Source organism: Nomascus leucogenys, chromosome 5 (genome assembly GCF_006542625.1).
Source record: "Nomascus leucogenys isolate Asia chromosome 5, Asia_NLE_v1, whole genome shotgun sequence".
NCBI lineage: Eukaryota > Metazoa > Chordata > Mammalia > Primates > Hylobatidae > Nomascus > Nomascus leucogenys.
Window position 1 is genome coordinate 55,286,240 of NC_044385.1, and position 26,120 is coordinate 55,312,359.

Consider the following 26,120-nt stretch of genomic DNA (forward strand, 5'->3'; position numbering starts at 1 on the left):
GTTACAAACTTTGTGGTACAGGACCCAGTGTGTATATGTGTAAGAATTTTTTTTGTGATTGTGTGAATGTACCTACAAGTAGGACTGCTGAATGGAAGGGGTCTACACACGTTCAACTTAAGAGATTATATTAAATTGCTCTACAACATGGTTGCACCATTTTTTGCTTCCCCCAGCTATATATTAAGAGCTCCAGGGGCTGAGCATGGTGGCTAATGCCTATTATTCCAGCACTTTGAGAGTCCAAGGTAGGAGGAGTTCAAATAAGGAGTTCAAGATCTGCCTGGGTAACATAGCAAGACCCTGTCTCTAAAAATAAAATTTAAGAAAAAAATCAGCTGAGCCTAGTGGTGCCCAGCTGCAGTCCTTGCTTCTCAGGAGACTGAGGCAGGAGGATGGCTTGAGCCTGGGAGTTCAAGGCTACAATGAACTTTGATCCTGCCACTGCATTCTAGCCTGGGTGACAGAGCAAGATCCTGTCTTAAAAAAAAACAAATGCTCCATTTTTCTAAATCTTCAGAATTTAGCCTTGCTAGATTTATTTTTGTCAGTGTGGTGGGTGTCAGATGGTATTTTATTGTTGCAATTTTTATGTATTTTATTATTAATAAGTTTGGGCATCTTTTCACATTTATTGGTCATTTGTGTTTTCTCATCTGTGAAATGCCTATTCATGTCTTTTGCCCATTTTTTATTAGGTTGTTTACCTTTTTCTTTTTAATTTATAGAAGCTCTTTATATATTGTGGTTACCAATTTTCTGTTAGCTATATGTGTAGCACGTATCTTCCAGTAGTTTTGGCTTGTCTTTTTACTCTCTTCTTGGTGCCTTTTAAAAATTAAATGTGCTTATATTTGTAGTTTTTATTTTGGAGTAATTTCTTTCTTTTTTTTTTTTTTGAGACAGAATTTCACTCTTGTTGCCCAGGCTACATTGCAATGGCATGATCTCGGCTCACCACAACCTCCATCTCCCGGGTTCAAGCAATTCTCCTGGTTCAGCCTCCTGAGTAGCTGGGATTACATGCATGCGCCACCAAACCTAGCTAATTTTGTATTTTTAGTAGAGACGGGGTTTCTCCATGTTGGTCAGGCTGGTCTCGCACTCCCGACCTCAGATGATCCGCTCACCTCAGCCTCCCAAAGTGCTGGGATTACAGGCATGAGCCACCATGCCCGGCCTATTTTGAAATAATTTCAAACTTACAGAAAGTTTCCAACAAAGAATTCTTACATGGTCATATTGAATCTAACCATTCCCAAATTTACCAATGGTTAAGATTTTTCCATCTGTGTTTTACAATTTTATCTATCTTTTTTCCTTGACCTATTTCAGATCAAACTGCAGACATCATGTTTTTTTGACCTCTGCCCAAAATTGCAGTATGTATTTCCTTAGAATAAAGACATAATATCACTTATATAATCACAGTACAATGACAAAAATCAAGATTTTTAAAAATTGAGATGACATTTACACAACATAAAATTAACTTTTTTTTTTTTTTTGAGGAGTCTCACTCTGTCACCCAGGCTGGAGTGCAGTAGCGCTATCTCGGCTCACTGCAACCTCCGCCTCTCTGGTTCAAGCGATTCTCCTGTCTCAGCCACCTGAGTAGCTGGGATTACAGGCGTGCATCACCACGCCCAGCTAATTTTTGTATTTTTAGTAGAGACGAGGTTTCACCGCTTTGGTCAGGCTGGTCTCGAACTCCTGACCTCATGATCCGCCTGCCTCGGCCTCCCAAAGTGCTGGGATTACAGGCATGAGCGAGACTGTGTCTCAAAATAAAATAAATAAATAAATAGGCCAGACTTGGTGGCTCATGCCTGTAATCCCAGCACTTTGGGAGGCCAAAGCGGGTAGATCACCTGAGGTCAGAAGTTCGAGTCCAGCCCGGCCAACATGGTGAAACCTCATCTTTACTAAAAATAACAAAAATTAGCTGGGTGTGGTGGTGGGCGCCTGTAATCCCAGCTACTCGGGAGGTTGAGGCATGAGAATTGCTTGAACTCGGGAGGTGGAGGTTGTGGTGAGCCAAGATTGAGCCATTGCACTCCAGCCTGGGCAACAAGGGGGAAACTCCGTCTCAAAAAATAAATAAATTAATTAATTAAATAAATAAATAAACAAATAATACAGTTCACAATCTAGTGGCATTTAGTACATTCAAAATGCTGTGAAACCACCACCTCTATTTTAGTTCCAAAACATTTTTGTCACCCTAAAATACCAATACCCAGTAAGCAGTTACCCCCCAGTCGCTCCACCCCCAACCCCACCCCACCCCACCACTGCAGCAGCTAGTAATCTGCTGTTTTAATGGATTTACTTCTTCTGGAGATTTCACATAAATTGAATCATTCAATGTGTGATGTTTTGTGTTTCGCTTCTTTTGCTTCGTATAAGGTATTTGAGGTTCATCTATGTTGTCCATGTATTTGCGTCAGCACTTCATTCTTTTTATGGCTGAATTATATTCCATTATATGTATATACCACAATTTGTTTATTCATTCATCCATTGATGGACATTTGGGTTGTTTCTACCTTTTGGCTGTTGTGAACAGTGCCACTATGAACATTCATGTTCAAGTGTTTGAGTACCTGATTTCCATTTTTTTTTTTTTTATGGCTAGGTACGTAGGAGTGGAGTTGCTGGGTCATATAATAATTCTATGTCTGACTTCCGGAGAAAGTACTTAACTGTGTTCCGCAGTGGCTGGGCCATTTTGCATTACCACTAACAGTGTATGAGGGTTGCAGTTTCTACACATCCTTGCTAACACTTGCTATTTTCCTTTTTTTTTTTTTTTTTTAAGACAGAGTCTTTCTCTGTCACCCAGTCTGGAGTGCAGTGGCACGATCTCGGCTCGCTGCAACCTCTGCCTCTTGGGTTCAAGGGATTCTCCTGCCTCAGCCGTGCAAGCAGCTGGGATTACAGGTGCCTGCCACCATGCCTGGCTAATTTTTGTATTTTTAGTACAGATGGTGTTTCACCATGTTGGCCAGGCTGGTCTCGAACTCCTAACCTGAAGTGATCCATCCACCTCGGCCTCCCAAAGTGCTGGGATTACAGGTGTGAGCCACTGTGCCCAGCCTTTTTTTTTTTTTAATAGCCATTCTACTGGGTATAAAGTTGTATCTCATTGTAGTTTTGATTTGCATTTCCCTAATGACTAATGATGTCATTATCTTATGACATCATTATATCAAGATATGTCGTTATCTTATTATAAGGAATCTTATGTGCTTATTGGCCACTTCTATATCTTCTCTGAAGAAATGTCTGTTTTAGTCCTTTGCCCATCTTTAGACTGGGTTTTCTTTTTCTTTTTGAGTTGTAAGAATTCTTTATATATTCTAGATAATAGACCCCAGATATATGATGTGCAAGTTTTTTTTCCAGTCCATACATTGTCTTTTTAACTATGTTGCCCAGGGTAGTTTCAAACTCCTGGGCTCAAGCGATCCACCTGCCTCAGCCTCCTGAATAGCTGGGACTATTCGCATGCACCACCACGCCTGGCTACTTTCTTGATAATGTCCTTTATTGCACAAAAGTTTTCAGAAGTTTGATTATGATGTGTCTTGGCATGGATTTCTTTAGGTTTATCTGATTTGGGTCCATGCCGCTTCTTGATCTGTAGATTTATGTCTTTTGCCAAATTTGGGACATTTTCAGCCATTATTTCTTCAAAATTTTTTTTAGCCCCACCTCATTCTTCTCTCCTTTAGGGACTCTGATGACACAAACGTTAGGTCTTTCATTACAGTCTCATGAGACCCTGAGACACTGTTTATTTTTTTCTCTTTTCTCTCTGTCATTCAGCTTGGGTGATTTATATTGTTCTATCTTCAAATTCATTGATTCTTTTCTCTGTCTTCTCTATTCTGCCATTGAGTCCATATTTTGGTTGTATTTTTTTCAGTTCTAATTTTTTTTTTAAGGCAGGATTTCACTCTGTCACCCAGGCTGGAGTACAGTGGTACAATCATGGTTCACTGTAACCTCAAACTCCTGGGCTCAAACGATCCTCCTGCCTCAGCCTCCTGAGTAGCTGGGACTACAGGCACACACCATCATGCCTGGCTGATTTTTTTTATCTTTTATTTTTAGAGATGGGATCTCGTTTTGCTGCGCAGGCTGTCAGTTCTAAAATTTACACTTGCTTCTTCTTTATATATTCTACTTCTCTGCAAAGAATTTATGTTTTTTCATTTGTTTCAAACATGTTCATATCGTTCATTGAAACATTTTATGACAGCTGCTTTAAAATCTTGGTAAGATAATTCCAACATTTGTGTCATCTTGATGTCAGTGTCTATTATGGTCTCCCCTCACGAGACCCTGGGTGGTTTTTGTTTTTTGGTTTTTGGTTTTTTTTTGAGACGGAGTCTCGCCCTGTCACCCAGGCTGGAATGCAGTGGTGTGATCTTGGCTCATTTCAACCTCCGCCTCCCAGGTTCAAGCAATCCTCCTGCCTCAGCCTCCTGAGTAGCTGGGATTACAGGTGCCCACCACTATGCCCAGCTAATTTTTTTTTTTTCGGTAGAGACGAGGTTTCACCATGTTGGCCAGGCTGGTCTCGAACTCCTAACCTCAAGTGACCCACCTCCCTTGGCCTCCCAAAGTGCTGGGATTACAGGCATGAGGCACCACACCCAGCCTTCTAGGTGGCTTTTAAATCTTGTTTTAGCAGACCTTCTCTGACTCTACGCTGGTGGGAAAAGAGGGGCGCTGCCTCTTTGCTGCCAGGTGGAGGTAAAAGTCCAGGCTCCCACTGGGGACACCTTGGGGTGTGGGTGGAGGCAGGGGATGCCTCCTTACTGCTGGGCTGCTGGGAGGGCTCCCATGTGGGCTCCATTGACATCACCCAGGCGGGGAGCAGGAGGGTTTGCCACATGGGGGTGAAAGTCCAGGCTTCTCATGTACCTTGGCTGGTTGGGGTGGAGATGGGCTGTTTGGCTGCCACAGGGCAGTTAATGTCAAAAAGTTTTTTGTCTTACCAGGCTGCCCTTTTCCTTGTCTTTTGGCTTTTCCGGGAGCTTTTTTCCACCTGCATCCCTTGGTGTTTCCAGGTTGTCAGCTCCTCCAGCTCCCAGTCCAGGATATATAAGGTAAAAAAAAAAAAAAAAAAAAAAAAACCCAGGAACTCACCACCTTGTCTTCCCTGAGTCTCAAGCTCCCTGGCCTGTGGACCTTCTCTCTATATCTTCCAGAGTCTTCATAGGCTTGTTTTAGGTATAATGTCCAGGGAGATTGGCTGTACTTAGCAGAATAAATTGAGAGAAGTACATCTACCCCAATTTGTTCCCAATACTGTTTTCCAATGGTCCATTTTTTTTTCTTCTGAGCTGCAATGTTAGTTCTTGTCATATATCAAGTTTCCATTTATACATCGGTATTTTTTAATGGATTATTTATTTACTTTAAAATTTTAGATTCAGGGGGTACATGCACAGGTTTGTTACACAGGTATATTATGTGGTGCTGAGAGTTGGGCTTCTAATGATCCCATCGCCCGGGTAGTAAACATTAGTACCCAATACTATGTTTTCAACCCTTGCCTTCCTCACTCCCCCTTTTGGAATCCCCTGCTTATTGTTTCCATCTTTGTGTCCTGTGTATTTAAATGGGTATTTTAAAGCCTTTACATTTATTGAAATTTCCTTTAGTGTCCTTCAGTAAGATTGTATAATTTTCTTAGTAAAGGATATGCTCATCTTTTGTTAGCTTTATTAGTAGGTAGGCTTTTAATTTTTGCTCCATTGGGAATAGGACCTCTTTTAAAGCATATTTTAAATTGTTACTGGTGTATAGAAATGAAGTCGACTTCTGTATATTGATTTTACAACAATAAACTCTTTGCAATTATAATACTTTTTCTGCAGATTATTTTGTAGCGTGGTTTGTATGTCTTTAATTTCTTTTTGTTTTACTGTGCTGGCTAAGACTTTTTATTACACTAGTGAAGGAGAGTGATGACAGTGGACATTCTTTCCTTGGTCCTGATTTTAAAGGAAATACTTCTAATATTTTACCTTTGAATATGACTTATGGTGTAGGTTTTCGAAGATGTCTTTTATCAAGTTAAGGAAGTTCCTATTCCTGGTTTACTAAAAGTTTTTTTTTTTTTTTTTTTTTTTTTTTTGAGAGAGAGAGAGTGTAGCTCTGTCACCCAGGCTGGAGTGCAGTGGCGTGATCTCAGCTCACTGCAACCTCCACCTCCCGGGTTCAGGCAATTCTCCCACCCCAGCCTCCCAAGTAGCTGGGATTACAGGTGCACACCACCATGCCCGGCTAATTTTTGTATTTTTAGTAGAGGTGGAGTTTCACCATGTTGGCCAGGCTGATCTCGAACTCCTGACCTCAAGTGATCCAACTGACTCATCCTCCCAAAGTTCTGGGATTACAGGCGTGAGCCACCTCCCCTGGTTGCTAGAAGATTTTTTAAAAACCAGGAACGGAGTTGATCATAAGGTTTTTAACCTTTCTTTTGTTAATGTGGTGCAGATAATTTTTAAAGCCTTTTAGTTAATTCAAAATCATTACTTGGGTTAAGAGAATACAACGTTTTAAATAAAAGCTTTATCAAATCAGGATTCAGGCAAAAACAATGAAGTAAAAGTCTGCTATGATCATAGATCTTTTACTAACTTAATAATTTTTAGTCAATAAAGGGATTTGGAGTTAACTAAATTTTAAAGATCAGTAAATCAAAAGGACGTTTTTCTTTTTTTCTGCCTGTAAGCAGGTCATAACTTCCAGTTTGCTATGTCATTTGTAAAAGTGTCCAATTCTACATATAGGCCTTTAAGAAGTAATTGCATTATTGATTTAGAGCAATTGGAGGATGTATTATGTTTCAGTTTGGAGAGAGTGCCATCCCTAAGCTTCAGGGACATCCCTGACACTTCTGACTTCTGACTTCTCCAAGTCCAGCGGTAAGGAGTCTTGGGAGAATAAGAGAAAGAAAGGGTAGGAAACTGGGCTCTCAGCACCCTTTTCTTGACTACCCTTAATTGTAGGTGTCAGCCTGTGAAATTTTGGCCAGCTTCAAGCCTACACAGTAAATATATGTCTTGTGGAAATGCAAACAAACTTGTATTTCTTTATGGACAGTTAGTGACGGCTTTAGTCAAGGTAGATTCTTCTTAAAAATCCAAATGTAGACTGGGCACGGTGACTCACGCCTGTAATCCCAGCACTTTGAGAACCTGAGGCAGGCGGATCACTTAAGGTCAGGAGTTCAAGATCAGCCTGGCCAACATAGTGAATCCCCATCTCCACTAAAAATACAAAAATTAGCCAGGCATGGTGGCGTGCACCTGTAGTCTCAGCTACTCGGGAGGCTGAGGCAGGAGAATTGCTTGAACTCGGGTGGTGGAGGTTGCAGTGAGCCGAGATTGCGCCACTGCAGTCCAGCCTGGGCGACAGAGCAAGACTCCATCTCAAAAAAAAAAAAAGCAAATGTACTTTTTGATTATTTTAATGAGAATACAAAAAGATTATCGTTCTTTCTGGCTCTGGATGTTAGCCCAGTGTTTTGTAGTTAACTATAATGTGATACAGTATGACATAAAATATCATACGCAATATTATTTCAGATTGACTATGATATACCTAAGTAGGCCAGAATTAGCACAAAATAGTCCACCTGGAAAAAAACACCCTTATGAAAATGTCAATTCATCCAAGATAATTAAGAATGGAACTACTGGCTAAAAATGTTACTTCCATAGGAAATTAATGATTTTGATAATTTCTTAATTAATGAAAAGTTTTTAAAAACATGTTTTGAGATATTTTCAATGATGAGTTCTTCTATAATAATAGAAATATATGTTTTAAAGCATTGGAGCCAGAATATCTGGGTTTAAGTTATAGTTATGCCTTTTATGAATTGTGTTATCTAGGGCAAATAATTCAGCTCCCTAAGCCTCTCCTTCCACCTCTGTAAAATGGTGACTGTAATAATTACCTCCTAGAGTTGTTAGAAAGATTAAGTGAATTGGCCGGGCATGGTGGCTCACGCTTGTAATCCCTGCACTTCGGGAGGCCGAGGCAGGTGGATCACAAGGTCAGGAGATCAAGGCCATCCTGGTGAAACCCCATCCCTACTAAAAATACAAAAGAATTATCTGGGTGTCGTGGCTCGCGCCTGTAATCCCAGCTACTCAGGAGGTTGAGGCAGGAGAATCACTTGAACCCGGAAGGCGGCGATTGCAATGAGCCGAGATCACGCCACTGCACTCCATCCTGGTGACAGAGTAAGAGTCCGTCAAAAAAAAGAAAAAGAAAAAGAAAAGAGAGAGAGAGAGAGAAAGAAAGAAAGAAAAGAAAGAAAGAGAGAGAGAGAAAGAAAGGAGGGAGGGAGGAAGGAAAGAAGGAGAGAAAGTTTAAGTGAATTGAAGCATGTTAAATGCCTAAGATAATAGATGTTCAGAACATGGTATTTCTAATTCCCTCCACTATCATGCTGCAGTACCATGTGGTGATTATGGGCAGGGACTGTGGGGCTCCACCGCCTCACCAGCTGTGTGAGCACGGGCAAGCTACTTAAATGCTCTGTGCCTCAGGCTTCTCATCTGTAAAATGGGCATAATAAAAGCACCTTTCACATAGGGTGGTTTTGAGAATGAAATTAGTTTACTGATGTAAAATGCTTTGAATGGTGCCTAGTGCACAGGGAATGCCATATACGTGTTAGCTAGTGTTGTAGTGAGACAGTCACAGTTTGTTGTATTGGTATATCTCCGACTTACTACTTTTATAACTAACTACAGCTGTGGCCAGCAATATGCTTCAGGCCTTGGGAGTGTGGTGGAATTTTCGGACTTGAATGCCGAGGGTATAGCGAAGAGGGTAGAAAAGCAGAGGGGTCCACATATGCCCCAGCTCTGGGCTCTGAATGCTTTGCTAAAACAGCCATCTTTGCAGATTCTAGCTCTGGGCCTAAGGAGAAGAGAGCAAAGACATTATGTGTCTCCTGGGTGCCATTTACCCTCACTGAGCCACTGCTTTAATAAACACCAATATTTTTTAGCTCCACTGTAAATGTTGTTTATAGTGGAAATCATATTATAACAGCATTAATGGAATTTTTTAAAAGATGAAATATAAATCAACGACAAACATACCACTTGATGCAAAAACTGATTTTATTTTTTCAATTTACCTCTAGTTTTTGTTTACATGCATATCTACTATGTGTTTACACAGTAGGCATCACTGTTTATGTACAATTTATACCCTGTGTATTAGCACTAATCGATAACCCTTTTCCCTGTTATACGGTCTTTATAATAGTAATTATTGTTGATAGCTGCACAGTCAGGTAGATAGGCCATAATTACCCCATTTTTGAAAATGACGATGTCCACCTTCTACGTCCTGCAGGAGAACTCTACATATGAATGATAGCAAAGAAAACAAATTGTAAAATAAAAGGAAATAAAAGGCCTAAATCTCCTTATGGCACAAGGGGAGTATTTGATTGCCTAGGAGCTATGAAATTCTATCATTTGATTTTGCAATGAACTACCCCAAATGCTTTATTTCACGTATCTATTTTTAAGTTTAAGAGAATTAAAAAGAAGTTGCATGTGATGGATACGTAGAGGTTCATGATACTGTTGTCTATTTTCGTATATGCTTAAAATTTTCCATAAGTAAAAAAAGAATTTGCTTATAAATGATTTTTCCAATACCCTTGGAAATAGCTTGAAATATCTCTTGGTGAGCATGCCAACACTAACCCACATAGCACCTTTGTGGGAAATTTCAAAGTATCTCTTCCTCAAGAGCCTTTGCTGCCCTGTTCCTGGAAGGGTATGTGCTAAGGGTATATAAATCTACAGTGTCTACACAGGGAAAGGTGCTGTTTGCATGTCGCGCTCTTGCATGGTGCACAACTTCTCACACATGCAAAGGCCTTGCTTGGGTATCGCTAAACCACTGTTGAAAACATGTTTAAGAAAGGGGGCACAGGGGCCGGGCGCGGTGGCTCAGGCCTGTAATCCCAGCACTTCAGGAGGCTGAGGTGGGCAGATCGCAAGGTCAGGAGATCGAGACCATCCTGGCTAACACAGTGAAACCCCATCTCTACTAAAAAATACAAAAAATTCGCCAGGCATCGTGGCAGGTGCCTGTAGTCCCAGCTACTCGAGAGGCTGAGGCAGGAGAATGGCATGAACCCGGGAGGCGGAGCTTGCAGTGAGCCAAGATCGCGCCACTGCATTCCAGTCTGGGCGACAGAGAGAGACTCCGTCTCAAAAAAAAAAGAAGAGGGCACAGGGAGTACAAGGGAAGGGGAGGAGGCTGTAGCTGTTCCATCATTGGTGACCTATACTGGGTAGAGGGTGACTAGCAGCGCGTGATGCTACAGCAAGCCATGCCCTCCCCAGCCCACCCTGGGCTGGGACCCTTGGGCCTGCTGTAGGTCATAGTCACACTCACTGGAGGGGTCCACTCTATTGTTGTGTCCTGACCACATCCTTGCTAAGACCCAGGCTCTCCTTTCTCCTGGTAGCTCCGTGATGAACACAAATGCCCCTCTCCTGTCGGACCCTCCAGACACTCCAGTCCAGTCTACCTTGGGATTGCGGTCATTACTCTCCTCTTGACTTTCCTCGTGCTTCTTGTTCTGTCCTGGTCTCGGTCAGTCTTTTCCCTGTCTGACGCGAGTCCCAGCTCCTTCTACCACTCCTGGGAATTCTCCATTTCCCGACTCACTGTCTGCAGCCTGCAGGCTCTGATAGCACCACAGGTGTCAGAAGGCGCCTCTTATGTTCAAGGGTCCTGGGCTTCCAGCATGGGAGTAGACGGCAAGTTACCAGTGGCCCCAAATGTTAGATACTGTGGCTTGATTACAGAGAAATAGGAGACAGCTCCATGAGATCCAACAGATGGTCTGATTAGGGAAGAAGGAAGCCAGGGCAGAACACTTACAAAATAACCGTGCTTGGTAGTGAGCTGTTTTGGACAGGGACGGTTTGGCAGGCCTTTCTGAAATCTTCACAGCCAGCGTCAGGCCTGGCACTCAGCAGCACGCAACAAATATTTGTTAAATGCATAAATAAAACATAAGGGCTGGGTACAGTGGCTCACACCTGTAATCCCAGCACTTTGGGAGGCTGAGGCAGGTGGATTGCTTGAGGCCAGGTGTTCGAGACCAGCCTAGCCAACATGACAAAACCCCGTCTCTGCTAAAAATATTATACAAAAATTAGCCAGACGTGGTGAAGCATGCCTGTAATCTCAGCTACTTAGAAGGCTGAGGCAGGAGAACTGCTTGAACCCAGGAGGCAGAGGTTACAGTGAGCCAAGATTGTGCCACTGCACTCCAGCCTGGGTGACTCTGTCTCCAAAAACAAACAAACAAAACACTACAGTACAAAATGTGTATATTAGGGCGAAGAAATATGGCATAGAAGAGTGATCTGAGTGGATGAGAGTAATCAAGATTTCCTACAGGGGCAAATTATTTTTAGAAACTGAAGGGTAGAGAGAAGTCTAGTGTAGTAGTCCAAGCACATAGTTCTCCATTGATAATACTGTGTAGCCTCTAGCAAGTTACTTAAACTTTCTCTGTCTCAGACTCATTTCCAAAACAGAATAGTGCTTACTAGATAGGGGTGGGGTGCTCCCTCGCAGGTGGTGCTCACTGGAAGCCCTCAGTGAGTTAATGGGTAAATGGGGCTTAGTGCTTGATCAATAGAATTAGCAACATCATCTGACATCCCATCTTCACATTCCTGGGAGTCCCCTACAATTGCTCCTACTTCTCTTACAAAGCAACATTTCATTTTCCTAAATTATTTTCTAGTCCCTGTTCATAGTCAACTTGTTTTGTTAAAATTACTTTATTCTTTGTAGAAAATGATACAGGCTCATAAAAAAGAGCTCCAAGCAATAAAGTACAAATAAAGAAGCAAAATAGAGTTGATATTTAAGAACAGAGTGCTGTTCTCATCACGTGGCCCTAGTCCCTTTTATGTGTATCGTTCTCATGCGAGTCACTGAAGTAAAATATTACTCCATGGAACTTGAATGTTTTTGCTAATTCTTGAATAAAGACAAACAAGTTTGTATTATAAAGTACCAAACTACCTAACGTGCCAAAAACTTTTGGCATATTATGTGACTTTTTCTAGAATAAAAACCAAGGTTATTTGTACAAGACATTGGAAACAAATTCCTCTTGATGTTTTCTTTCTGTTTATCAGTGGCCTGAGGCTTCCACCATTAAACCCAAAGCTGTAGATATCTATTGCTTGGATTATAAGCCTTCCAAGGGAAGAAGGTAATGATGTTTTTTTAGCATATGTGGAAATTGATATTACTGTATTCTGTAGCTCTGGAAAAAACTAATTATTCATATTTCTGTGAAGAGTTTAGCCTGAAAAGAATCTGTTGAGAAAGGAGAAAGATTTGTAATATCCAACAATTTCAAATCCAAAGTTTCTAGTTTATTGCTCATATTTAGAGATAAGGAAATAGGCCCGGGAGAATTGGGAGGACAGGGCAAAAGTCACAATGGACTGAGATCACAGCCCAAGTCTCCTGATGTGTAGCCATTTGGAAACATTTCTTTCTATTTGTGTCTTGGAAGATGGGCAAGAGGCAAAAAAAAAAAAAAAAAAAAAAATTAAAGGATATAAGGCCAGGTGCGGTGGCTCTTGCCTGTAATCCCAGCACTTTGGGAGGGCGAAGCAGGTGGATTGCCTGAGGTCAGGAGTTCAAGACCAGTCTGGCCAACATGGTGAGACCCCATCTCTACTAAAAACACAAAAAAATTAGCCAGACGTGGTGGCATGCACCTGTAATCCCAGCTACTCGGGAAGCTGAGGCTGGGGAATTGCTTGAACCAGGGAGGCGGAGCTTACTGTGAGCTGAGATCATGCCACTGCACTCCAGCCTGGGCGACAGAGCAAGACTCTGCCTCAAAAAAAAAAAAAAAAAAAAGATATAAATATACAGTTAAATAGGATAAATAAGGCCTAGGGTTCAATAGGTCAGTAGAGTGGTTTTAGTTAACAATAACCTATTGAACACTTCAAAATAGCTAGAAGAGAATAATTTAAACATTCCTAGCATAAAGAGAAGATAAATATTTAAGGTGGTGGATATCCCAATTACCCTGATTTGATCTTTACACATTATATGAAACTATCAGAATAGCACATGTTGGCTGGTCACAGTGGCTCATGCCTGTAATCCCAGCATTTCGGGAGGCTGAGGTAGGAGGATCACTTGAGGCCAGGAGTTTGAGATCAGCTTAAGCAAAATAGTGAGATCCTGTCTCTACAGAAAAATATAAAAATTAGCCAGGCATGGTGGTATGTGCCTACAGTCCCAGTTACCTGGGAGGCTGATGCAGAAGGATTAGTTGAGCCCAGGAGTTCAAGGCTGCAATGCAGTGAGCTATGATCGTGCCACTGCATTCCAGCCTGGGCAACACAGTGAGACCCTGTCTCAAAAAAATATGTATGTAATATAAAATTACATATACCCCCAAATATGTAAATCTATTATGTATCCATTTTTAAAAACGAATAAAAAGAGTAGGTAGTTCAAATAAAAGCTCAAGACAGGCAATTGTATTAGTCAGAAAGTAAAGCTTTCTGGAGAGTTTCCTAACTTCTGAATAAACTTCAGCAGGTTTTGCAGAATTAGACTAGTGGTAACATAAGGCTGTCGTAAAAAAATTTCAGAAAGTACTCTTGCCCTTTTAAGTGCAAAATAAGCAGATTGCAAAGGCGCTTTTCCTCCCCACCCTGAAAGGTGGTGTTTGTACCTGAAAAGGGAGGAGGGAGAGGGCCTGAGTACGGAGGTTTCCCATCCACTTATACCATTTCCCAGCGAGGACTTGGGGATCTGCAAGGCCTGTGCCAAGTCAGGCTTTATGCTGGCATTGAGAAGTGATACACAAATGGGCAGAAACAATGAAGAAATGCTTTGTGGGATTTGAGAGACCTCACATCCCCCAATACGCTGTTAATATCACTTGTTGAATTAGAGACTGGGCGCAGTGGCTCATGCCTATAATCCCAGCACTTTGGGAGGCTGAGGTGGGAGGATCCCTTGAGCCCAGGGGTTTTGAGACCAGCCTGGGCAACATGGTGAGACCTTGTCTCTGTAAAAAAATTTATTTTTTAATTTTTTTGGAGACAGGGTCTCATTCTGTCACCCAGGCTGGAGTACAGTGGCACAATCATAGCTCACTGCAGCCTCGAACTCCTGGGCTCAACTGATTCTCCCATCTCTGCCTCCATGCCCAGCTAATTGTTATATTTTTTGTAGAGACAGGGTTTCGAACTCCTGGACTCAAGCAGTCTGCCTGCCTTGGCCTCCCAAAGTGCTGGAATTATAGGTGTGAACCACCACACCTGGCCTACACAATTTTTTTTTTTTTAATTAGCTGGGTGTGGTGGCATGTACCTGTGGTCTGAGCTACTCGAGAGGTGGATGTGGGAAGATGTCTTGAGCCCAGGAGGTTGAGGCTGCAGTGAGCTGTGATTGTACCACTGCACTCCAGCCTGGACAACAGAACAAGACCCTGTCTCAAAAAAAAAAAGAAAAAAAAAAAGAAAAAAAAGAAATTAGCATAGGTTTTTAGCGAGGAGAGGCTACCTCTAAAGCCCCACCATGACTGCACCCTTGGGCTTCAAGACCCACACACTTTAAGGGTGTGCTCAGGTGCACCAGAGCTGTGCACAATCCTAAGAGCCACTGATGTTTTCACAGGTGGGCTGCAAGAGCACCAAGCACCAGAATCACATATGTGACTATCACCAAAGAGAGAGACTACTGCGTGGAAGACCAGACTATTGAGAGCTGGAGAGAAGAAGGTTTCCCAGTGGGCTTGAAGCTTGCTGTGCTTGGTATTTTCATCATTGTGGTGTTTGTCTACCTGACCGTGGAAAATAAGTCGCCGTTTGGTTAAGTAATTTAGGAGCAAAGCAATGCTCCAAGTGAGGCCTCCTGCTTCAGGAAAGAACCAAAACACTACCCTGAAGGGCCAGCCTAGCCTGCAGCCCTCCCTCGCAGGGAGCCTTCCCTTGCACTGTGCTGCTCTCATAGATCGGTATCTGGGCTCAGCCAGGTGGAAGGAACCAATGGGAGAACCAGGCACCTGTGTTAACAGCATGATGGTTAGGAAATCCCCCAAGTCATGTCAGCTCTCATTAAAGGTGCTTCCATATTTGAGCAGGTGTCAAAAAAGGAAACTGGTGTTTTTCTTTCTAACGATGGTGACAAGCCATAGGTCGCATTTTATTCACTCTTCCAATTGTATAGCCAACCCTGGGAAACAGCTAATTTACAGCAGAAGAATGTGTCTAGTTTAGTAAACATAAAGAAATGTCCAACACCGTGAAAACAGTTTAGAACAGGATAGCATTTCTGCCTTCGAAACTTACAAGGTTCTAAAAAATTACCATCTGAAAAAGGAATGGAATAACCATGGCCTCAGGGACCAGGCAGAGCTGTGTAGGCACCCGGCTCCTCTCTTTATCGGCCCTGTGACCTTGGGTGAGTTAGTTGTCCTCCTGGAGTTTCAATGTCAGCTTTCAAAAATAGGGGTAGAATAGGCCTCTTAGGGTGATGAAGAATTTGAGGAAATGGCCGGGCACGGTGGCTCCCGCCTGTAATCCCAGCACTTTGGGAGGCCGAGGCGGGCGGATCATGAGGTCAGGAGATCAAGACCATCCTGGCTAACACGGTGAAACCCCGTCTCTACTAAAAAATACAAAAAAATTAGCCGGGCGAGGTGGCGGGCGCATGTAGTCCCAGCTACTCGGGAGGCTGAGGCAGGAGAATGGCGTGAACCCCGGGGGATGGAGCCTGCAGTGAGCCGAGATCGCGCCACTGCACTCCAGCCTGGGTGAAAGAGCGAGACTCCTTCTCAAAAAAAAAAAAAAAAAAAAAAGAATTTGAGGAAATAACGTGAGTAATGTACTTAGTGTGAGTAATGTACTTAGTGTAGTCCACACCTGACTTGTAGCAAGCACTCAATAAATGCTTAAGCAATGTTACACTTTGGCACAATATGGGAGGAGCTAATTCTAGGTACAAAAAAGCACCAAAGGCTGGGCATGGTGGCTCACCCCTGTAATCCCAGCACTTTGGGAGGCCGAAGTAGGTGGATCACTTGAGGCCTGGCCAACGTGGTGAAACCCCGTCTCTACCAAAAATACAAAAAATTAGCCGGGTGTGGTGGCACACGCCTGTAGTCCCAGCTACTCGGGAGGCTGAGGCAGCAGAATCACTTGAACCCAGGAGGCGGAGGTTGCAGTAAGCAGAGATCGTTGCAGTAAGCAGAGGAAGTTGCAGTAAGCAGAGATGCACTCCAGCCTGGGCAACAGCCCAGGCTCATGATCCACCCACCTCGGCCTCCCAAAGTGCTGGGATTACAGGCGTGAGCCACCATGCCCAGCCTGAAAATGCTTATTTAAAAATTTTTTTAAAAATAGCTTTATTGTGGAAGGCTGAGATAGGGGAATTGCTTGAGTCTAGGAGTTCAAGGCTGCAGTGAGTTGTGATTACACTACTTCACTCTAGCCTGGGCCCTGTCTCTTAAAATATATATAGAGAGAGAGACAGATAAATAATTTATATGCCATATAATTCACCTACTGAGAGTTACAGTTCAATGATTTTTAGTATATTCATGGAGTTATGCAATCATTCCTGCAATAAATTTTAGAATATTTTCATCATTCCAAAAAGAAATCCTTAAGGTGCTCATTTTAATGGTAAACAAAAAAGGACACAAATTTGTTGCCCCATATTATCACAACTGCACAACACTGGAAGAAAATATGTGAAAATGTTAAGAGTACTTCAGTGACTGGGGCTCTAATTTTTCACCCTATTTCTACTTTTTAAATATTTTTAAAGATTTCTGTAAGCAGTGTGTATCAGTTTGCTAATGAGAGAATATAAATATTAATTTTTAAAAATTGCATTCTCTCTGGATGTGGTGGCTCATGCTTGCAATCCCAGCACTTTGGGAAGCTGAGGTGGGAGGATCGCTTGAGGCCAGGGGTTTGAGACCAGCCTGGACAACATAGCAAGACCCTGCCTGTAAAACAAAAAAAGAAGAAGAAGACATTTTTGAAAAACTGCATACTGTATTACAGTTTGAACGCAAGGATCATAAAACTCTAGTAAGACTGGCTTAAACACAGATTTATTTTTATCTCATAAAAAGAAGTCTAGGGCCAGGCGCCGTGGCTCAACCCTGTAATTCCAGCATTTTGGGAGGCCTGGGTGGGCGGATCACCTGAGGTCGGAAGTTCAAGACCAGCCTGACCAACATGGACAAATCGTGTCTCTACTAAAAATACAAAATTAGCCGGGCGTGGTGGCACATGCTTGTAATACCAGCTACTCGGGAGGCTGAGGCAGGAGAATCACCTGAACCCGAGAGGCTGAGGTTGCAGTGAGCCAAAATCATGCCATTGCACTACAGCCTGGGCAACAAGAGTGAAACTCCGTCTCAAAAAAAAAAAAAAAAAAAAGTCTAGAGTTTAAGATGTTCAATATTGTTTAAAATGACCAAAAATGTGATATAATTCTGATTCAAACAAACCAACTGCAGAAAAAATTATGATCAAGGAGATGTGAAACTGACCTGATTCTTGGTGGTATTCAGAGAGGTTTGGTCTGACTGAGCTGCAGCAGCTGTCCGACTCCCAGGGGAAAAAGCAAAAGGCTAAGAGAATCCCAGATACTGGCCTGACACCTTGGAACTGCTGAAATTCCATGAAGGATCCAGATAATGGCCATCACATCATCATTTAAGGCAGGACATAAGGTCTAACCATGTCTCTTCTCCAGCTCTACATACTTCATCCTGAGCAGCAAGGGAGGCTGAGAAAGTGGGCATTGGAGCCTTGGCAGCCTCTGTGTTAGACAGACGAGGGAGAAGAGGATTTTGGTCATAGGAGTAAGCAGAGCCAACCTACAGTGGTGGCCACATGCACTTAAAAAAGAAAACTTCTGTTGTGTTGTTTTGTTTGTTTTGAGACAGGGTCTCACTCTATCACCCATGCTGGAGTGTGGTGGATCACCACAACCTCCACCTCCCGGGCTCAAGCGAACCTCTCACCTCGGCCTCCCGAGTAGCTGGGACTACAGGCCCGCGCCACCACACCTGGCTAATTTTTTTGTATTTTTTATAGAGATGGGGTTTCACCATGTTGCCCAGGCTGGTTCGGAACTCCTGGGCTCATGTGATCCTCCCAAAGTGCTGGGTTTACAGGTGTGAGCCATCGTGCTCCACCGAAACTTCTGTTCTTAATGAAACCAAACATCATAAAAAATAAAACTCCTAGAAAGTTTCCTCCATTATTTCCAACTTTTCCCAGTTCTTTTATGTTAGAATTCTGGAATCAGTTTAAAGAGACTGCACAAGACAATTACTTTTGTGTCTGACCATTCAAGGTGTGAGTTCCCAACCAGCAGTATCAGCATCTCAGGCTCCGTCCCAATTACTGAGCCAGAATCTGCATTTCAACAGGATCCCAGGTGATTCCTACCCAAATTAAAGTTTGGGAAGCATTGTGGTGGCCCATCCCTATCAGATGCTGTGATATAATAAAAAATTTATATTTTGTCTCTGCCCCTGGTACCTGGCACACAGTTCCTAAAACCGTTGGAATCTCCTGAATAGTAAGAGTGTCTTTTTTATGCTCTTTGAGATGACTGGTGGCTGGGGGCCCCTAGATAGCTTCAGGATGGGGACAGGTCACCAGAAAGAACAAGGCAGGATTCTAGGGTTAGAACTTTCAGTCCCATTCCCCCAACCTCCAGGAAAGGGAGATGAACTGAAGGTTAAGTCAATCATCAATGGCCAATGATTGAATCAATCATGCCTCCATAATGAAGCCTCCATAAAAACCCAAAATGACTGGGTTCGGAAGCAGGTTCTGGGTAGCTGAACCTGTGGAGATGCCTGGAGGGTGGAGTGCTAGAGACAGTGCGGAGCTCCGTGCTCCTTCCCACATGCTTCGCCCTGTGTGTCTCTTCCATCTGGCTGCTCATCTGCACCCTTTATTATTAAACCAATACATGTAAGGGAAGTGTTTCCCTTAGTTTTGTGAACCACCCTAGCAAATTAATCTAACCCAAGGAGAGGGTCCTAGGAACCTTGATTTATAGCCGGTTGTTCAGAAGCACAGGTCACAATGTAGGGTTCGTAACTGGCATTGGAAGTGGGGGGCAGTCTTCTGAGACTGAGCCCCGAACCTGTGGGATCTGATGCTGTGCCTAGGCAGACGGTGTTGGAATTGAATTAAATTACAGGGCATCCAGTTGGTGTCTGATGGAGAATTTCGTGTCAGAATTGCTTAGTGTGTGGGGAAAAAACCCACACATCTGGTGTCAGAAGTGTTGTGGTGGGTGGGAGTAGGAAAAAACACTTTGGTTGGCCGGGCATGGTGGCTAACACCTATAATCCCAACACTTTGGGAGGCTGAGGTGGGCAGATCACTTGAGCTGAGGAGTTTGAGACCAGCCTAAGCAACACGGCAAAACCCTGTCTTTACAAAAAATACAAAAATTATCCATGTGTGGTGGTGCATGCCTGTAGCCTCAGCTACTTGAGTGACTGAGGTGGGAGGATCGTTGAACCCTGGAGGTCGAGGATACAGTGAGCCATGGTTTTGATACTACACTCCAGCCTGGGTGACAAAGTGAGACCCTGTCTCAAAAAAACAAAACAACAACAAAAAATACCCAAAAACACACAAATAAACAAAAAAACACTTTTTTTTTCCTGTCTCTAATAGATCCATATATAGGAGCAGTCTCTAAAACTCAGGCCAGAGGACCAATGAGTTAAGTCTATCAGGAACCTAAGCGCAATGGGGACGTGTTCCCTCTTGGAGAAAAACTTGTCTTAAAAGAAGAGACTCAAGGCATACAAGTGTGGTCCCAGGCAATGTGTCACCATCCATTCAACAATCGATTAGCACCTCTTGTTCCCTTGCAATAAAATGACAAATAAAACCAGCCAGGCGTAGTGACTCACATCTGTAATCCTAGCGCTTTGGTAGGCAGAGGTGGGAGGATCACTTGAGGCTGGGAGTTGAAGACCAGCCTTAGCAACAGAGCAAGACTCTGTCTCTACGAAAAAAAAAAAAAGAAAAATTAGCTACTCAGGAGGCTGAGCCCAGAGGATCACTTGGGCCCAGGATTTCGAGGAGGCTGCAGTGAGTTATTATTGTGCCACTGCACTCCCCATGGGTGACAGAGCAAGACCCTGTCTCTAAAAAAAATTTTTTTTAAATCAGTATAAGATATAGTTCCTGCTCTTAAGGAACACACAGTCTGACAGGAGAGATGGAAAAGTCAACAGATATTACGGTGTTAAGTGACATGCTTTTGATGGTGGCATAGGGTACCCTGGAAGCACAAAAGAGCAACCTTCTCCTATATTGGGAGTAGACAGGGGTAGCTTCCTAGAAAAAGTGGTACCACAGCTGAAGCCAGAAGGATGAGTAGGACTCAGTCCAAATAAGGGAAAAGTGGGCGAGGCTAAAGGAAAAGTCTGCCAGGCGAGGGAGCAGTATTTACAAAGACTAGTGTGTGAGAGACTGCATGGCAGGTTTAGGGAGCCATAAGAGAGTGAAGCGGGTGGGGAGAGATGAGGCTGGAAAAGGTGGGATTCAGATCACAGAGGGTCTTGGGACCATAGGAAGGAAAATATGGTCCATGTTAAAGTTTGAACTTTAATGGAAGCCAATGCATAAGAAAAGGAACTCTTCTAAGGACTAACAGTGTCTGCCTCCCTGATTGTCTTCTGTGTCAGTTGCCACAGCCTCCTGCCTGAGAGCTGGATAGGTGGGCTTCTAAGGAGGGGCCAAACCAAGGAGCTGTGTGCTGAATCCCCTGAGGCACTTGGGACAGGGGAGAGGCAGGTCAGTTTGCAGTGTATTGGCAGCAACAAATGTGGGCAGCCCAACGTGGGTGCCTTTGATACGGGCAGTGAATGGGGCAATGCTACTGGAGCAAAAGCAGCAGAGAAGGAATAATGAGCTGCTGGCCAGTGGCTGAGATAGCTTTGTGGAGCTCCCAGGGAGAACAGAACTGTGGCTGCAATTGACCAGTGCAAATAGATAGGACAGGGGAATCGGGGGTGAAGAGGAACAGTTAAAACCTCTCTGCTTAGAAAACTCTAAGAATGCACTTGCCCTGTTTTTTGAGTATTTGTGATGTGACCCAAGTGTTTTATGATCCTTTTTTTTTTGAAACACAGTCTCACTCTGTCACCCAGGCTGGAGTGCAGTGGCACGATCTCAGCTCACTGCAACCTCCGCCTCCCAGGTTCAAGTGATTCTCCTGCCTTAGCATCCCAAGTAGCTGGGATTACAAGAACTCATCGCCGCACCCAGCTGATTTTTATGTTTTTAGTAGAGATACGGTTTCACCATGTTGCCCTGGCTGGTCTTGAACCCCTGACCTCAGGTGATCCACCCACCTTGGCCTCCCAAAGTGCTGGGATTACAGGTGTGAGCTACCGCGCCCAGTCCATGATCTTCTTTTTTTTTTTTTTTTTTTTTTGAGACGAAGTCTTGCTCTGTCACCCAGGCTGGAGTGCAGTGGCGCAATCTCGGCTCACTGCAAGCTCCTCCTCTCGGGTTCACGCCATTCTCCTGCCTCAGCCGCCCGAGTAGCTGGGACTACAGGCGCCTGCCATGATGCCCGGTGAATTTTTTGTATTTTTTAGTAGAGATGGGGTTTCACAGTGTTAGCCAGGATGGTCTTGATCTCCTGACCTCGTGATCCGCCCGCCTCGGCCTCCCAAAGTGCTGGGATTGCAAGCATGAGCCACTGCACCCAGCCCATGATCTTCTTTTTAAGGCTCACCTTTCCCTGGTAATTTGGGGAAAATAGGTCCAGGGAGTGGGGGCTGACTGACATCCCAGGATCACTGCCATCAAGCTGACCTCTGCAGAGAGCTGATGCAGGCCAGGCCAATTCTCCCATTGCTGCCCTGTTCCTACGTTCTCCACAATACAGTGACATAGTCTGTGTTACATGTAACAGGCTTTTCTGACATTTTAGATGGAAGGGAAAATGTATATGAAATTGAAATGTGGGGAGGGAAGAACCTTAACACCGAATGCTAAATGAATCATTCCCAGAATCCTAGGAAAATAAAAAGTGCTAACCCCATTAAAAGTGCATTGAAGCAGCTAGCTTTGCTTTCTGCTTCAGGATTCATCCTTTTCCAAGGGCCCCCCCTTTAAACCTTCAGAGTGATTCTCCACCCTGAAACCCCCATACAGGGCAAAATCATACCTCCCTCCCAGTGGCTCACAATGATTCAGACGTAGTTCTGGTCTCAGACACAATCCTGCCTGAATCTATATAAAGAAAGAGAAAAATCTCCCTCACTCTACAACAGCATACTATACCAAGATTTCTCCTGCTTCCAACGTGCAGAGTGTATTTGTTTGTTTTCAAATCTTATGCTTCTTTCTGTTTCTGCAGTTTCTAGAGCACAGCTGGGGACCTGGTACGTAAAAAACTGGCCTTACCTCAGTGCCTTCTCCAACGGCAGAGTCATTGACCCCCTCCCGTCCCACCTTCAGCTATACAAGGAGCCATGATCTTGAGATTTTCTTGACCTTGGGCCAAATCAAATTCCAAGGCAGGGCACTAGTCTCAGCAATAGGAAGAGAATCAGTCTAGAGATTGATTTCTTCTTGTCAAAAGCAAACTCCTGGACAGCGAGGTGTTTTATTTTTTCAATTTCAATGCCTCATCTGCCTCCCCTACAAATCTTGGAGTTCCTTGTGTCGAGGACTGTGTCTTAATCATCTCTGGATCTCCTCTCGAAGTGATGTCTGTGCTACCTCCCGAAAGGGCCCATTTCCATTTTGAGCAGTTTCCAACTCAAATAGACATTTGAAACCACAAAACCAATACCCCAGATTTTGCCTCCTGTTTATCCCTGTGATGAGAAGTCCCTAAAATGAGCAAACTGCTGTTGAAAGGCATTCCCAATCAACCTCATTATGCAGTTGTTTAGCCTTCTAACACACTGTCATTCCCAGGGCATCCAAAGTGCTCATTCCTATAAATGTCGCTATATACAGCAGGGTCAATCCCGCCACCCAGCAAAGGTGTTCTCCATCCCATGGCCAAACAATGAAGTGGAGCCCTGGATGGAGAAACAGGATTGAGCGAATTGCATGTCACACAGACACACTGGATTTCACAGGCTTGTGTTCTACAGATGGGGCAATGAGGCCAATTCTATCGCATGCATGCTGTTTAAATCTCTACCCAGTCAATATTCAGGGTGGCAGATGGAAGAAATTCTTAAAGGCTCTATTTCTGTTCTTCGACATTCAAAGAAATACTGTGCTACCACCTCTTAAAAATAATTGGTTAAGTACCAAGTTATTTTCATTGCCACAGTCATAAATAAAGAAGTGCTAGACCACAATGTTTATATCTGTAGTAGTTGATAATCTTACATGCAAGAAAAATGATTGTTGATGTTTAGGAGGTTGTTTTTCTTGCTTTTTTTCCTCCCTTCCTTTCCTCCCCTACCCCTACCTCCCAGCCAAGAAAAGTCTTGTTGATTAGAGTAACAAGAAGGGGCTGATTTGGAAGTAAAATTAAACTTGACTCTTTCCTGAAGCAAGAACGTAATCTCAAGACTAAAATAAGAAAGTGCCTAACCAACTTGGCATTTCATTCTGAGGAAGATTCCTGATAGAAACTTGGATGGAAGAAAATGAAAGGGAAGCCAATTAGCCTGTGTTAAGCAATGCTAACTTTTAACAAGCTTGCTCAAGAAGAAATGAACCTGTTAAGAGGGTCATCCAGGGCTTCCTTGCCACCTCGGTGCACAGCCCAATCATGCTTTCTTCTTGTTCATTTTGGCAAAGCAGGTGAGTGAGGAGCAGGAAAAAAATATGCGGAGGTGTTGCAGCAACTCGCCAATCAGCACTGCTACAAGATCGCCAGCATTTACAGGACCGCATTCACTGAGAAATGATGGCTCCTATGAATGTTCTTGTGTGTGGGTGTCACCTAAACACAACCCTGCCTCTAATGAATCAATCTGTGGAGAGCCAGAGGGGGCTATTCTAGGTACTGCAGATGTGGATGAGGACAGCTCTCCTAATTTCCTGGCAACAGGAGACTGGTGTGACAACTCTAATTCCTGGAGAGCCATTGGTAAAATCCTCCTTCGGTTCAAGGGTTAGCTAAAAATATGTGGAGGGGAAAGGATGAGTTTGTCTTTTTTTTTTTTTTTTTTTTTTTAGTTTATTGCTACTGGGTTTTTTTTTTTTAATTTGTCCCTTGAAGGAGAATGGATTATTAATGTTCATTACTGTTTTGATTAGGAGGCAGCTCTTTTTCCCTTCCCAGATTAATGTTGGGCAACCCTTCAAATTGGCAAACAGAGAGAAGGCAACCCTACAACGTGTATGAACAGGGATGGCTTTGCTGCTGTGAAGAACACGTTGCTCTCACTTGCATTAGTAGCAAAGAAAGGTGAGATCTGGTCTAAGAAGGGCTGAGGCAGGAATTTAAAAATAAATATGCATTCATTCACTCCAAGAAAAGTAACAAGCAAGGCAAGGGTTAAAAAGAAAAGAAGCAAGTTTTCTTCTGCTTAGCAGCTCACTTCAAGGACGGTTATAAGATAACGCTGTCTGAAAAGCCCAGGCCAAAGGAATGGGCTCCAGACACCCACTCCTCCCTCCAGAGCAAGGTTGAAAGGAAAAAAAAGAGAGGAAGACAAATTCCTTTACTGTTACTCCTTTCCCTGGCTTCTTAAGCATAACTATGTTTTACAAATGTCTGTATTTAGCTAGTTCTTGTTTTTCTTTTGACTCAGCTACAAGGCCACCAGCTATGCAGGGCCACAAGTTATGCACTATATGGTTAACTGCCTTTGTTTTGCTTTTGTAAGCCTGCTTGTAAAAGCCCCGCTCTGTCTTTGTTCAATGCTCAGCTTTTTGGATGTGAATCCACTGAGCCGGTGCATACCCTAAAATAAATATCCTCCTGTTCTGCCATATCGGTCTCTCCATTCCTCAGTTTACCTCAACGGGGAAACGTTGGGGAGAGTGTCCTGAGCAGAAGATCCAGGATCCAATTCTACCTCTGCCCTGGCAGGCTCCTTTGGGGCCTCAGCTTCCTTATCTGTAAAATGAGCACCAGAATGATCTGAGCCAGAAACTATGCAATGGGGAAGCTTAAAGACATTATGTTAAGTGAAATAAGCCAGTCAGAAAAGGACAAATACTATATGATTTCATTTACATGAGTTACCTAGAGTAGTTGGATTCACAGAGTTAGAAAGCCGAATGGTGTTGCCGGGGCTGGAGACTGTGGGGAATGGGGGGTTACTGTTTAATGGGTGCAGAATATCCATTTTGGAGAATGAAAAAAGTTCTAAGATGGATGGTGGTGATGGCTGCACAGCAGCATGGATGTGCTTACTGCCACTGAACTGTACCCTTAAAAATGGTTACAATGGTAAATTTTGTTATGTATATTTTACCACTATTTTTTTGAGACGGAGTTTCGCTCTTATTGCCCAGGCTGGAGTGCAATGGCGTGATCTTGGCTCATCGCAACCTCCGCCTACCGGGTTCAAGTGATTCTCTTGTCTCAGCTAGTCCTGAGTAGCTGGGATTACAGGCATGCACCACCACGCCCAGCTAATTTTGTAGGGTAGAGATGGGGTTTCTCCATGTTGGCCAGGCTGGTCTCGAACTCTCGACCTCAGGTGATCCACCTGCCTCAGCCTCCCAAAGTGCTGGGATATAGGCGTGAGCCACCGTGCCTGGCCTTTCACAATATATGTTATAAAATAAACTAAGCAACTATCCACAATATTCACTCAAAGTATCAGGAGTCTCAAATTCAAGCACCCATGGGGGTCAGGCCATTTGTATGAGTGAGCCCACGGCCTTCCCTAGCGTACAGAGGAGGTAGTAGCTCCCAGCCCAGCCAAGCCATGCCGTGCAGGAATGTGATTAGACTTTTCAAGAGGAAGGGAATATTCTGGATATTTATGTGAAATGTCTTAATTATTTAAATTGGCAACTAATTCAAAATTTTATAAAGCAACAAAC

The 26,120-nt window shown here is 43.4% G+C and overlaps 1 protein-coding gene and 1 long non-coding RNA gene across 4 annotated transcripts in view; one reads left to right on the forward strand and one right to left on the reverse strand.

The window, feature by feature from the left end:
• LEMD1 (LEM domain containing 1) overlaps positions 1-15,233 on the forward strand; it is a 68,107-nt gene extending 52,874 nt beyond the window's left edge. Inside the window, exons 6-7 of one of the 3 annotated variants that reach the window (XM_030813124.1) lie at positions 12,231-12,307; positions 14,752-15,073. In XM_030813124.1, the coding sequence (XP_030668984.1) occupies positions 12,231-12,307; positions 14,752-14,950 (276 nt within the window). In that variant the 3' untranslated portion in view covers positions 14,951-15,073. Of the gene's footprint in view, positions 1-12,230; positions 12,308-14,751 lie in introns of all 3 variants that reach the window. The other 2 variants (XM_003273172.3, XM_003273173.3) reach the window with 2 other exon arrangements.
• On the reverse strand, positions 9,149-24,149 carry LOC105739770. The gene is made up of 4 exons (XR_001115740.2): positions 23,834-24,149; positions 17,642-17,913; positions 14,446-14,563; positions 9,149-11,362 (listed from the first exon to the last, which is right to left on the reverse strand). It is a non-coding gene; the product is annotated as an uncharacterized LOC105739770 (long non-coding RNA).
• Between the last annotated feature and the right edge of the window lie 1,971 nt (positions 24,150-26,120).